General features: G+C 53.5%; 6 protein-coding genes across 6 annotated transcripts; 4 read left to right on the plus strand and 2 right to left on the minus strand.

Annotated features, from left to right (window-relative positions):
* Window positions 1-252: 252 nt before the first annotated feature.
* On the minus strand, window positions 253-3,262 carry AB675_1627 (uncharacterized protein; the record flags this gene model as incomplete). Its single annotated transcript, XM_018141530.1, has 2 exons — window positions 253-278; window positions 313-3,262. 2 exons carry the CDS (start codon window positions 3,260-3,262, stop codon window positions 253-255), a joined length of 2,976 nt encoding a protein of 991 aa, XP_017995969.1.
* Window positions 3,263-4,358: 1,096 nt separating this feature from the next.
* AB675_1628 (uncharacterized protein) lies at window positions 4,359-4,733 on the plus strand (the record flags this gene model as incomplete). The annotated part of the gene is made up of 1 exon (XM_018141531.1): window positions 4,359-4,733. The coding sequence occupies one exon, from the start codon at window positions 4,359-4,361 to the stop codon at window positions 4,731-4,733; it is 375 nt and encodes a 124-aa protein (XP_017996058.1).
* Window positions 4,734-4,894: 161 nt separating this feature from the next.
* On the plus strand, window positions 4,895-6,511 carry AB675_1629 (uncharacterized protein; the record flags this gene model as incomplete). Its single annotated transcript, XM_018141532.1, has 1 exon — window positions 4,895-6,511. The coding sequence occupies one exon, from the start codon at window positions 4,895-4,897 to the stop codon at window positions 6,509-6,511; it is 1,617 nt and encodes a 538-aa protein (XP_017996024.1).
* Window positions 6,512-7,142: 631 nt separating this feature from the next.
* Window positions 7,143-9,142, plus strand: AB675_1630 (Sodium- and chloride-dependent GABA transporter 1; the record flags this gene model as incomplete). Its single annotated transcript, XM_018141534.1, has 2 exons — window positions 7,143-8,654; window positions 8,711-9,142. 2 exons carry the CDS (start codon window positions 7,143-7,145, stop codon window positions 9,140-9,142), a joined length of 1,944 nt encoding a protein of 647 aa, XP_017995999.1.
* A 716-nt stretch (window positions 9,143-9,858) lies between these two features.
* AB675_1631 (uncharacterized protein) lies at window positions 9,859-10,484 on the plus strand (the record flags this gene model as incomplete). The annotated part of the gene is made up of 2 exons (XM_018141535.1): window positions 9,859-10,117; window positions 10,276-10,484. 2 exons carry the CDS (start codon window positions 9,859-9,861, stop codon window positions 10,482-10,484), a joined length of 468 nt encoding a protein of 155 aa, XP_017995980.1.
* Window positions 10,485-12,034: 1,550 nt separating this feature from the next.
* AB675_1633 (putative vacuolar amino acid transporter YPQ1) lies at window positions 12,035-13,342 on the minus strand (the record flags this gene model as incomplete). Its single annotated transcript, XM_018141536.1, has 1 exon — window positions 12,035-13,342. One exon carries the CDS (start codon window positions 13,340-13,342, stop codon window positions 12,035-12,037), a length of 1,308 nt encoding a protein of 435 aa, XP_017996037.1.
* Between the last annotated feature and the right edge of the window lie 820 nt (window positions 13,343-14,162).

A 14,162-nucleotide genomic window follows, 5' to 3' on the forward strand; every position in this document is an offset into this window, starting at 1 on the left:
GTCATGCAGCATACGCCACCTCCTTGCCTAAATAGCATCGATGTCCTCGCCGTGGTCGTAACCACACCGTTGGCCGTTCATGTATGTGAAAATACGCCTTCTCCGTCGTCACCTTGAGATTGAAGCTTTGCGCTTGCATACTCGTAAGCCGAATCCAGGTGCTTGACCCCGACGGCTTATACATATTTGCTTCCCCGCCCAACCGCCAGGGCTTTTCAGCAGACCAAGGCAAGTCGCTGACTTGCTGCTCAATTAGCCACTTATCTTGGTGGAAGAGGCTATGAATATAGTCAGCAGCCCAGCCTAGCTGACGTGTTGGCCCGATCCGCAGAGATCGATAATTGCCCTCGCGTCTCATCATTATTCGACGAGTGCAAGTCTCATGCTCTCCCACACCCTGATTGAAGTAACTTCGCGCTGTCTCAAGGGCCCGTGCGCGCAAGCTGTCTTCGGCAAGTAGCGAGAAGATGCCATAAGCGAAGAAGTGTTCCCAGAAAGGATGGTCCTGGGTCTGCCGAGAGGCATCTTCATTTTCTACATCCGTCAATGAAAGAATCGTACAAGGATTTGTCAATGCCAGCAAGTCAAACAGACTCTCAAGGGCCTGCTGCTCGGAGATGCATACGAAGGCGTACGCAGCAGCGACCGGCTTCAAGGTGCCTTCCACACGTTGGATTCGTGGAAGTAACCAGTGGCGGACTATTCTGACGTCTGGCCAGCATATTTTCACTGCGATCTGAACATCGAGCGGCAATGCAGAACAAGTTGGTGGCTCGATGTGAATGTCTCGTGGCCACCATCTTAGCTTCTGCCGACCAAAGTCCTTCAATGGCAAACGGGTCGCGAGGCGCTGAACACATAAGTCCGCGATTGCACAACACTCGTCTGTACGGTCTGGGTCTTGTAGAGCATAATTCAGGCCACTAATGAAGTCAGACAGCATGTCACTAACGTTGACATTTTCGGTGTCGGCAAAACAGGTATCGTCCAGGCTCATAAACCCGATACTAGCAAGAGCTAGGAGAGCTAGACCGTAGGATCGCTTCATGGAGGCTGCGCTAAGACTGAGAAAAGAAGCCCCTTCTTCGAGCAGGAAGTCGTGGGCCGTTCGATGCACGAAAGTCACCTCCTGGTCTAGAAGAGTCCATAGAGACTGATGATCGCTCTTACTCCGACGCACGAAGTGATTGAATGCATAGGAGAGGGTTGTTGTTGGATTGAACGTACAGGGGCGAACGATGACCAGACCACCGCATCGATCGACTACTTCGTCGGCGAAACCAGCAGCGCGAGTCGTTATAGCACCAACAAAATCTTCCGAAAAGGCGTTTCGCATTGGTTTGAGCAGTTTGTCGACCGAGTAGTCCCCACATGTCAGCAACAGCAACTCAAATAAGGTGATGCCCCTCTGGGCACCCCGTGGAAGCTGCGTACATATGTCGATCAGATACAAAATAGGCAGAGGTTTCGACCTGTAGAAATGATCTTGACGGGCGACCATATGTCTGAAGAGATCGCGCATTTCGACAGGGCAATGGTCCAAACGCTCTGTCAGCTCGATACGACCAGCACCACGGCGCGCAGCCTTCGCAAGATCGTGGGCAACGATATGAGCCCACAGGAAGATACCATTGGCACGGTTGGCGACGTCACGAGCAAATTCGAACGCCTGTGTGCCATGTAGTGTCGAGAAGGTAAATTTGGATATATCTGTATCATTGACATCTTGAAGTCTGAAAGACGAATTCGTGCGGAATGCGCTTTTGAACGGTTCGACTGGTCGCGAAGAGCATATAAGCTTCACATGTGAATGGTCTGTGCTTAGCGTTTGAATAGTAGCAAGGAGCGCGCCGTGGCCTTCATCACCACCTTCGAACTCTTGGAATTCATCCAGCCCGTCCAGTAGTATAATCACGCATCCACTCGTTTGCGAAAGCATGTAGTTGAACCAGCTCCTGAAGTCATCGCTTCGCCATATGGGCTTGGCAATGCGATCCTTTGACGTGGCAGCTCTGATACCTTGGGGTGTTCTGGAATCGTCTAGCACATGTTGAACCAGAGATTCGTCCATGGATAAAAGTTGGGCACACAGTGACCTCCAAACACCTTCGAAGGACCTGTCGAGCCTCGACGTAGCTGGACGAAAGAAGAAGAAGCTCAGTATCCTGCATGGCTTGCCTTCAGCCCATTCAGACACAAGGCGACGAGCTCGTCCACCCTCTTCGAGATTCTGGCGAATAAAACTCATGAGGCTTGACTTTCCACACCCAGGTTTTCCTTCCACGAACCAGATCCCTGAGCCAGTGCGAATCCAGGTCTCGAAGCTCTTGTACACAGCATGTCTGCGGTGTCCCTGCATGTCATTCATGATGGGATGGCCCTGGCTGTCTTGACCGCCAACACTTCCGAAATCACCGAAAAGCCATTTGGCAGTCTCACCGTAGTCGTTTACGCGTGCTCGGATACTGTTCTCCCTTTCGTGCATGCTATCATAGTATAGTATATTATAAAGGCGCTCCAATGCATGGCGTTGCCTGTCGTCCAGATTGAGGACCTTGAGCTGGTCGATGACAATGGCTTCGGACGCACTGATATGGTTGTCGACTGAAGCAAGATGGGTTGTGATCGCTTTTTGAGTCGACATCGTCTGCGCGTTAATTGACTGAGACATTTGCGCTAGCTCAATTCTATACAACTTTCTTATGTCTTCTATCGCGTGCAAAAGCTGCGCAGTTGCTGCTTTGTTTCCATCAATGACAGCGTCAATACTGGTGTTAACTGCTGTGAGTTGTACAGCGGTGAGCGCTCCACTGTCCCGGATGTCGCCCCGTATGCCGTTCAGTAGTGAGGTCTGGAGTGTCGACTGTAGCTCAACGAGCTTTCTCCGTTGCGCTTCTATTTTCGAGCGATTCCGGAGGCTTCGAAAGCCTTTCTCCATGAGTGTCCGTTCTGTCTTGTCCTTCCTGTGTGTTATGTCGCGAGCGAGCGTTCCTAGGTCGGACGCCGCCTGCAGGGATCGTGTGGCGCACTCCTGGATCTGTGTATCGATCGCATTACCGGGCGACGTAATGGGTAGGAAAGTGCTGCTTGCGTTCGAGATTTTAGTCACTAGATCGCTCAGTTCTGTCGTTGTTAATATGTCCCTCGTCGAACCTGTAGCTGATATTTCTTTGCACTCTTTCGCCAGCTTTATTGCCACCTCCACCAGCTGTATGATGTTGCAAGCCAGGCCGAGACCTGCGAAAGCTGAGAACGGATCCATTTCGCTGCGGTTGTCAAGATCAATGTTCGTAGCCTTTTAGACACTGTCGCAAACGAAAAGGTTGCCCATGAGTCTGCCGCCGCGTCTGCTTTCGAGCATAGACGCTGCTCACACTGGGATCCTCTGGTGCAGATCTGCTTTCTTGCAAACTACAGACATGCCTCGTTGCTCTCTTGCGGCTCGGCCAGAGCCTTTGACGGACTCTGGGATGGTCGTGGGTAGGACGCTTCGCGCCGAACGTCGATATCTGTGTTGCTTCGATACTGCACGGCAATTAGTCGTCGGAATGTGGACACACTGGCTTGTTAGCAGGCTTCGAAATCATCACGAGAAAGTCACTGTCAGCGAGAGCAGGCTCTAGCCTGTCAGGCTGTTCGCAAGGCACAAATCATTGGAAGACCTCAAGTCAGTCAAGACGCCGGCGCGCGTCCAATGGCATCGATTCATGGCAGTTTGCGCTGGCCCTCTCACCGGCTGTTGTATTGATGAGGGCCAACGAATCAGCGAATTTCTAGGCGCAGCGCAGCTGTAGCAGCTGTGGGCAAGCATGCAGCCGGTGTCGAGGATGGTGAGTGGTTGCACAACGTGGGTTGGACTGTGGTGAGAGCCCGGAAGTAGCTGTTTCAATCTCCGACCGATGAGAAAATGGATCTTTCATGCCTGGATCTCCCCGCAACTTGAACCGTTCCTTGGAAGTCGAAGGCATCTTCGTTTCCTGGCCGCTGCTCATCTTTCGGACGCCTTTGCCCACAAGTAGCTTGAACAAGCTCGTCGGAACAGAAGACTTATACAGTAAGTCCTATGGAGCTCGGTTCGATCCGCTTTTGATGCTCCGATGCTGGAAAGCAGACGCGACTTCGTGATTTCTCGTATAGAAGCTGCAGCCATGAAAGTCAAACGTCGCAGGATCTTCAACGTCATCCAGGAACAACGCACTAAATCTTTGAAACATTTCCTGAACAGGAACATCGTACAAACTTGAACGAACGATGATCTCCTCGGACAAGATGCGACTACCATGCTTCCATAAGTACTACACGTCCTCTCCAGGACCAAAAGTATTGCCGGAGTCTCGAAGGCTCAGGTAATCACGATAATGGGACCGAGCCAAGACAACAATGCAGAAGCGTACCTGGATGCCTCTTTCCGAACATGGCTGGAGAAATTGATGCGAAAGCATCACGTCCCCGGCTTCTCGGTCGCCGTCGTGTCACAGGGCCAGATCCATGCCGACGGCTACGGACTGGCCCTTCTTCCCGATGTCAAAGCTAAGGGCGACACATTGTTTCCAATGTGCTCGACCACAAAGTCTTTCACATGCGCATTACTCGGAATATTGATCGCTGAAGCTCAGTCGAAGACGCCCTCGTCCAAGACATACCCGGGACTTGACGTACTGAAGGACAGAGGCTGGCAGACGCCCGTGACACAAATTCTTCCGCAGGCTTCGTCACCACATCCCAGCTCCTGACGAGATACTTGACGCTCCAAGATCTTGCCTCGCATCGTTCGGGCCTAGCTGGTCACGACTTTTTGTGGGGACCATGGCAAGGTCCAGATCTGGCGCGAAACACCAAGGATTTGCGACATTTGGAGCCAGCAGTCGAAGTGGAAGATAGTTTTCGGTCAAAGATGCAGTACAACAACATGATGTATGGGGTATTGGGGCAGGTCATTGAAACAGTGACTGGGCAGTCCTTCAACCAGGTACTCCGCGAACGGCTACTTGATCCATTAGGGATGGACGGCACCTGGCTTGGTATTGAACGAGCAAGTGTGATAGTCGGACCAGAAAAGAGTAAGTGGTCAAGACCATACCATTGGAGAGATACGACAGAAGACAACAAAGACCCTGACAAACCAAAGAGTAACGACGACGACAGCGAAGAGTCTGGACTTTACTATCCGAGCCACTGGTCGACACTTGCTGGCCTTGATCCCGCTGGTGCTCTGATCTCAAGTGTCAGAGACTACGCCAAGTGGATCAAAGCTATGCTCGAGGTTGCTGAACCTCCGCCAGAAGCCATTGACAACGCAGATGGCGACTCGGACACCCCCAAAACCAAGTCAAAGAGCCCCAGCAACCCCTTAACAACCCATCTCTTCCGAACCTTGACAACTCCGTTGATCGCTATGCCGACGCACACCCTCCAGCCATCACCACTGTTCAAAGCCACCCCCAATGCACACGCCCAGCCTATCGGCTACGCCATGGGTTGGTACTCCGATCCCCATGTTTTACCCGGCGACATCATGATATCACACGGTGGCGGCCTTCCTGGAGTCGCCACTGTGATTGCCATGCTACCTAATCACGACTTTGGGATGGTACTTGCTGGCAACAGTAGCAACGCAAACCTCTTGATTGAGGCTGTCACAAAAGAATTGATGGGAAGGAGAGCGGGCTGGTCGGAGGGGAGGCGTCGGAAACACCATGATGATGAGGCGAAGAAGAAGGCGAAAGAGGCGGAAGCCAGAGTTCTGAAGGAACTCGAGGATATGCCGGGTCCTGGATCAGCAAGTGAAAATGATGAGGCAGCTATCGATGGGGTACCTTCGGAGTCCTTCGACAAGCTTGACTTTGCTGGCAAGTATCACCATGCCGCGTATGGTACATTCACCCTTGCGTCCACCTCCCAAGCCACTGCGCTCTCTCAGCGAAAGCCCACCTTGGAAGATCGAGACATGTTACGCCCAAAAACGGAGCCAAAGGACATAAAGAAGCCGAAACTTACAGTGCCGCCTCTCGTGATGGCTCCGCTTGGTCGGAGAGGACTTGTCTATCGCTTCTTGCTACACCCATCGACGTCGAAAATATCAAAGCACCCGAAGAACGTGATACCGTTGTCAATGGAATGGGCCATCTCGCACGGCGAGTTCTCCGAATGTTCGTTTCCCGAGCTCGACAAAGGCTGGGGCCTGCCAGATAACGACATCTGTCCTGGACCGCCAGTCAATAAGAGAGAGGGAATATGGGAGACCACGCCGGTGAAGCCCGGTGCTGGAGCTCTCATAGTGAGTGCTGATGAGGACCAGAAAACGCGGCGGGTTTTGGAAGTAGGCATGCGTCTGGCAAGGGTGGAAGATCCGCCTGAGGAGGAAGAGCCAGCAGATAAGACTGACGGAACTGATGAGAAAGCTGCAGGTAATAATGAGGGTAAGCAGCCCAAAAATTCAGAGTCAGAGAAGCCAGAGCTGGAAGATGGTTGGCAGAATCGGATGGTATGGTTCACAAGGGTACTCGAGTAGCCATCGAGGCCTTTGTAAACTTCGCCCTGATCGCTCTATTTACGTCGGTGACTGCTGTTCGCTCTGTAGAACACTTACAAGTCTCTGTCCGTAGACAAAGCCAAGCGCCCAAACAAAAGTCCAATACGAATCGCGAGTGCAGAGACTGTAATCGAGCCAAGAGCGGATACGTGGCAGAATCTTCACCTTGGGGCTGGGCATGACGTTCAGCTCCACCGTTCTTGTCGCCTAGCGGAGCGGGATCTTTCTCCCAGTGCTTTTATCGCAACTTCGTGCTCACACCACCGAAGCTTGGCCGTCATCCTCCATGTGCTTTGTGGACTGCCAAGTCGATGGGCGGGCACGCACCCATGTCGGGGCTGCTGTGCGTGCTTGTCAACGATAATGGAGGTTTACATTTTCAACCTTGGCGAATGTCGCGAGATGACGCGAGTACTACAAAACGCTTGGTGGACTCGTCGCGGTCAGAATGAGGTTCTCGAATATTTCTGCGCTCCGCTTGGCTCTGCGCATCATCTACTGCCGTACTGCAGCTCTGGTCTACGCACCTGAGCAGGATGGCTAGCACTCTTCGAAAAGTCGGAGCCTGGCTGGCTCCTCCTCCAGCTAAGTCGGATGATGGACGTGATCAATGGCCCTCGCGCACAGCGTTCCTGCTGGCAGCTATGGAGGATGTGCTGGTCAGGGCAATCTCCTTCGGTATCCTTCTGTCGTCTACAACAACTATGGCTTACAGTGGTTCATCCCGTACCTGCTGGCCGTGTTCCTGATTGCCATTCCAGCTCTCATTCTGGAGATCTCTATCGGCCAGGCCTATCGCGGAGGTAGCACGATTGCATTCAACAACATCAACCATCGCCTGAAGGGCGTTGGACTGGGACCTGTCTTCGTCAGCTTCATTGTCGTGCAGTACTTCACTGTCAATCTGGCATGGATTATGAACTACTTCCGCAACTCGTTCACTAGCCCGCTGCCATGGGAAGGCCGACTTGACGACTTCTATAACAATGATGTGATCGCAAACCCATCACCAATACCTGGCTCAGCAGGCATGGACGTCGACGGCGAACCCTTCAAGTGGATCGAGTATCCTTCGGTCGGACTGATTGGTGAGACAGTCGGCTGGAGCGCTTTCATCTGGTTTCTCATCTGGATTTCCATCTTCCGCGGAGTTGGCATGACTGGAAGAGTGGTGTACTTCACGATGGGCCTGCCAATCATCACCACAATCATCCTTGTCGGCAGAGCGCTGTCGCTCGAGAATGCTGGCGAGGGTGTACGACTCCTCTGGGCGACGTGGCGCAGCGATCAGCTCGCTAGCGGCACGGTCTGGGCAGACGCTGTTGGTCAGGTGTTCTTCTCGACCGGCATTGGCTTCGGCTATTTCACGAGCTATGCCTCGTACAACGCGAAGCATTCGAATGCTGTGATGGACGCCATCCTCATCTGCGGCAGCAATGTACTTTTCGAAAATTTTGCCGCCTTCGCAGTCTTCGGCGTTGTTGGCTACCTTCGTCGGTGGCCGCAAGACGGGGTCCGTCTCGGTGCATTTGTCGTGGGCTTTCTCACCCTCCCGGAAGCAGTCATCCAGATGCCTGGCGCGAATTTCTGGGCTGTGCTGCTGTTCTTCACGCTGGTCGTGCTGGGCTTCTCGAGTGCATTCGTGATGCTCGACGCGACAGCTACGCTCCTGGTGGACGCAGGCATGAAGTACTCGAGGCCGGTCATAGTCACAGGTCTGACGCTGCTGAGCTTCCTGCTCTGCCTTCCGTACTGCACCGAGTTTGGCTACTATCTGCTCGATGGTATCGATCGTTGGGTCAACAACGTCGCGCTCATCTTCGTTGTCTGGTCCGAAGTCGTCAGTGCTACCACAATCTACCGCTGGCGAGACGTGATCGACCAGACTGGGCTGCCAGCTTTCGCTGTCTACAACCTTGGCTATCTCGGAGGGCAAGTCATTGGCGTTTCTGTAGCCCACGGCGCCGGGAATCCTGGTGCCGGGGCCGGGGCTGGCTTTGGCTTCTATGTCATCTGTGCTGTCGCTGCGACAGTCATGGCAAGAACGCCCACCGTCAGGGCTCCGAAATTCTGGGGCAATAATGCCTTCCTTAGCAAATTGTGGTTTCTGGCTTTCTACTCGGTAAGTCACCACTCTACTGACCAGTATCGCTTGCACTTTACTGACATGTCTCTCAGGGCAATCAACTCCGTCGCGACCTTAACATCATAGTCGGCACAGGTCGCAACTGGTCGATCCCATCCTTCTGGCCAGTGCTATTACGCTATGTATCCGGCCCAGTCCTGGCCATCATCTTCTCCTTCGCTTACCCAGAGTTCTACACGCTGAAGAACGACCCTCTCATGGTGCTTGGCTTCGGAGTTGCGCATGTAGGAATACTGCTCATTATCCTCGGCTTTGTTATGCCGCGATACTACAACATCATGATTCCACCTCAGCGACGCGATGAGGGCTTGGAGAGGACTGTAGCTCTTGAGCCAAAGGGCGAGGTCGTGGCTCGAGCTATCAACGATGGAAATCTGCCGGATCACGACCGGAGTAGCTCTGAAGAGAAGGGTCTGGATGGTGGGCGGAAGGGCGTGACTGAAGCAGGCTCACCGCGACTATAAATCATGTCAAGAGTTGGAAAACAAACCTAAGGAGCAAGCTAGTCGCGTGTATGGTACACATTCCAGCAACGCCAGCGTATGATGGTCGCAAAACATATGGAGCGCGAAGATGTGCCGTCCAACGTCGATCGAGAGCCTTCGCAAAAGATGTACAGGTCCTGTATGCGGATGCGCGTTCAAAAACAGACTGATCGATGACGTCGCGAATCTTTAAGTCGTTTCCTCACCTCGTCTCATCTTCTTCAATTGAATAAAATTACACGCAACCAAGTCAGAGTTCTAATGGCTGCCGAGCGAGGTGAAGAGAGCTCACCTTGACTCGCAGTCATCATGTCGCAACCCACTCTCGTTGTACTCAACCTCGTGAAAGCTCCACAACAGAGAAGTTACAGACCGCCTCGCAAGGAATGTTTGCTATCACTCCAAAGGTTTGCTCACTCCTTTTATTCAATCCTTTATGCGATTGACAGTCCAATCTCACATCCCCTACACAGCACGCTTCCAGCACATCAACATCGCGGCCTATTCGCCGGCTCAACACCAGAAGCCAGCTTTCCATCCATCCGCAGATGTCATCTCGGTATCACCATCGCTAAGTCGTCACTCGAGCGTGAACATCGCATCGCAGACGACACGAGCTCTCGAGACTTGCCGTCATAACAAGAAAGCCAGCAACCCCTTCACCTTACCCTCAACTACCCAACCCTCCACCACAAATGCCGCCCCTCCCAATCGAAATCCAACCCTATTCCGCCTCTTGGCCCGCCTACTTCTCCCTAATATCCCACCAACTCCACACATGCCTGAACACCACCTCCGTCCCCTACACCTCCATAACGCACATCGGATCCACCAGCATCCCCCACCTAGCCGCCAAACCCAACATCGACATCGCGATCCTCGTCCCCTCCCTCCCTGCCGCCATTCTTGCCCGCGAAGCCCTCATCTGGGAACCCCCTGGGCCCGAACACTACCGTTGGATCGGCGACGGGGGGATTTGCGGGCGGTGGTCGATGAAACTGGTTGATTGGAGCGGGTGCCGAGGAGGAGTGTGTATATTATCCGGGAGGATGATCCAGAGGCGATGTTGGGGTTTCGGGGATATGTGGATTTGAAGATGGTTCTAACAGTAGACGGTGGGCTGCGTGAAGAGTATGCAGCGGTGAAGTGGGAACAGGTGGCGGTTGGGCAGAGGGATGGGGTGGCGTATGGGAGGGCGAAGAATGCCGTTGTCGCGAAGATTTTGAGGGTGGCGGGCTGGACGGATGAGGAGGTCAGGAGGAAGGAGGCGCTGGATGTAAGGGAGGAGGGGGTGAACTGGGATGATGAGCCGTTTACCTGATCAGCGCTGGTGGGTCGACTGTACTGCATGTGTGGACTTGTCATCGAAAAGTCTGGGTCGAGCTAGATGCTGCCCATCTTTCCGCGGGCGCAGTAGACTGATGTCTGCTAATCCGCGTTGGGCTCCCTTGTAGTATAAATGAGCTTGTGCAAGTGTTGAACAGAAAGGCATCTGTTGTATCGCAGCATATACCCTACCAACTTACTGTACATCACTGCGCGTCCTTGCTCGCTTTTACATCGAGTTCTTCATCTCCCTCAGCTTCCCCATAACCTCCACCGCCCCCGTCTCCCCCGTCGCCTTCTTCACGACCTCATCACCCACCCGCATGAACGAATTGTACTTCTTCTCGTCCCCGATCGTGAACTTCCCCTGCGTCTCCTTGTTCTCATTCGCAAACTTCTCTAGTCGTCTGACATCAGGGTTATCCCCCTCAACAGTAACCAAGAACTTCACATTCGCCTTCGTATACTCATGCCCGGGGTACACCTTCGTCTCATCCGGCAACCCCGCCAAGACCTCGTTCAACGCAGTATTCATCTCCTTGGGCGTGCCCTCGAAGAAGCGCCCGCAGCCGCCTATGAACAGCGTGTCGCCCGTGAAGACCACTTTTTCGTCGGTTTTGGTGTCCCGCATGTACCAGCAGATGCTGTCCTGGGTGTGGCAGGGCGTATGTAGCGCTGTGACTTCGATGTTATCGCCGATTTTAAAGGTGGAGTTGTGTTTGGGTGTTTCTGTGACTTTGGCGCAGTCTTTGCCGCCTATGATGGGCAGGTCGTATTTGGCGAGGATCTTCTCGTTGCCGCCGGCGTGGTCCCAGTGGTGGTGCGTGTTTATGAGTTTGGTGAGCTTCACGGAGGACTCGGCTTCTTTCAGGACTGGGAGGACTCTGTAGTGGGTATCAGCGAGGGTTTTGTGCGCTATCTGGTCTCGGATGCGCATGTGACATTATTGAGGAGGGCGCGAAGGTCTGGAATAGCGGTCGTCTTACTCTTCAGGGTTGGCTGGGTCGATGATGACGGCTTCCTTGGTGGCATCGTCCGAGACGAGGTAGGCGTAGTTGTTGGACGAGCCAACCCCTGGTCATGTGTCAGCGTGCTCGTGCAGGCAGTAGGCGTGTCAGCGTACACATGGGGATGCTTTGGATATGCATGGCTCGGAGTGTGTTCGACTTAGTAGGCGTGGAGCGCTGGAGGAAACTCGATGTGTAGCTGGTCAGCGGTCGTGTGGCTAGTCGTGACAGGAGCATGAAGGGAACAGAGATCAGGAGTCCAAACAGTACGCGCCGGATCAGTAATTGCATGAGAGAGTGAGATGATGTCGTTCTACTTCAGGAACAATTTGTCGCTGCGGAGAAGACGTCGTTGCTGGCTGCGTTCCCCTCATTGACGTAGACGCTGCGGAAAGATTCCCATCTCAGGCAGTAAAATCGTCAGAGTGCAACGACGAGCGTTCTAAGTCGGGGAACAAACACGGGAACACAGCAATCGGAATAGCGGCCAACTTCGACGAACCCTGTGATACTCGAATATATGAGAGACAACGCTCCCTCATAACGTCCCCAAAGTCCCATACTCCGTCGTGCTCCGCCTATTCATCTGATGGCCACGACTGTCACCAAGCAACCTCTGGCTCTCAGCCAGGTCGACCACCTTCTCTTTGCCACTGATCGTTGGGATCCAGCCTCGCATCCAACCATTCACCCTTTCCCAATGACTATGTCCCTTCCCATCTCTGACTTTGACGACCTTCTGTTCCGTCTCTCCGTACATAAGGAACTGCACTCCCATCGTAGCGTCGAGGAACAAAACGCCAAACGCACCCAAGAAGAATGGCGCGGCGCTCGCAATCCATTCCAGACGCTTCGAGCCGTGCTCATCTGCCCAGCCATGTCCTCCGTATGGCTCGAAGTCGTTCCACGCGTACGGATTCGTGAGCATTGAGCTTGAATAGAAGAAGTTGCCACAGAACGCCGCAAAGAACAATAATGGCGATAGGCCTGCCGTTGACTGCCTCGTCCAATTCTTGTACAGCTGTGGGAGGCGTGAGCCAAGATAGAGCAACGTTGAAGACCAAGAAAGGATCATCCCAGCAAGCTCCAGGTTCGTTCCCGCTCGGAAGAGATGTATCTTGCTCAAGTCCGAGGGAGGCGGGATTGGTGCCGATGCAGCAGGTCTGGTCAATGTGGATAGAGTCGTGGCAAAGAGCATTGTTCTTGGTGATGCTAGCCAGCTTGTCCCGAACTTCTCGCCCATACTGGTCGGTCGCGGTGCAGACTGCTCATAGTCAACATTGGAGAACTGGGGCGCATTGACTGGTTTGGTCGGCTGCTCGTCCGCTCGGCTCATTTCCTCCATGTTCGGTTCCGCGTCGTCACGGAAGCTGGTGTTGATCGGCGACAGACTATTGATCATATCACTGGCGTCGTCTCCATCGATACTGCTACTCGATGAGTGCAGACTCTCTGCATACACCCATCGAGACGCGTATGTGTACCAGAAATATTGTATGACCAGACACACGTCCACGAAGACATAGTAGCTGGCTATTATCACCTGCCACGTCGCCTGGTGTGTGAACAACGCCCCCAGTAGATTGGTAGCATCTCCCAACAGCCACTCAACCAGGAAGAATAACGAGAGCCCCGCCGTCGATTTGATCTGGTAATTCTTGTATATTTGAGGCATCTGTGCGAACAGCCATGATACGATCGACAAGGTCCCAAGACCGGTGGAGATGGCGGCCTGCGGTGTCGGTATGCACGAATGGAAGTATGAAGATAGGTCGAACAGCCAGGGTTCGGTCGGTGTACAGTGTGGTGGTAAGGATGGCGCGAATAATGTCGTGAATGGTGTCATCCTGGATGTGCCCGCCGGGCTGGGCTATATAGGTGCCTCGGCTTGAGGTTGTCAATCTCGTCTGCTTCTGGAGAGACTTCTGTGTGTGGTGTCGGATGTTTGGCAGTCCTATTTGATCTGGTTCGGCAGGTGCTGCCCTTGAGGCTCCACGACTGCGAGGAGCCTTGTTCCGACTCGACCGAGGGAGACTATTGACGCTGATTGAGACTTCAGAACGTCGCTGGCCCAAAGATGATTTCTAGATATGTGCTGCAGTCTCTACTCTTCTATGCGTCTTACAGTTCACCGATGAGCAGACACCACCGTGACTCCGGGAGCGATCGGTTTGGATGCCCAACTCGTGCTGGTTGATAAGCGGGCTGAGTATATGGATGGGGGCGGCTACGGGCTGTGCTGTGGCAGTTGCTGATAGCTGGAGCGAGTGTACGTCGCTGATATACGTGTGTCCGATGTCCTGCGGTGGGTGAGAGAGCGACATCAGAGTTGTCGAGTACGCGGCGGCATGAGTTGGGACGGCGAGAGTCACAGTATGGTCGCAGGCACACCCCGCGCCAAATCTCGGGTCTGGAGCCTTACCTGTGAAAGCGGCCAAAGGAACGAGCCGAAAGATGGCTTACCAGATTCATCGTGCATCAGCTGGGTATGACAGGCGTCACCACCACGAACCTCGCTATCTAGCATGTGTCTTGTGTTGCATTTGCGGTGGGAAACAGTGGTGGTGTTTGGGTAAGAAGAACGCGACGTGGGGTTGAGATAGCCCTCTCTTATCTTTAGGCACCCTGATAGGCTGCAAATAGGCATCAGCTGCAAGCCTAAATAC

This window comes from Cyphellophora attinorum, assembly GCF_001299255.1.
Source record: "Cyphellophora attinorum strain CBS 131958 chromosome Unknown Contig34, whole genome shotgun sequence".
Lineage (NCBI taxonomy): Eukaryota > Fungi > Ascomycota > Eurotiomycetes > Chaetothyriales > Cyphellophoraceae > Cyphellophora > Cyphellophora attinorum.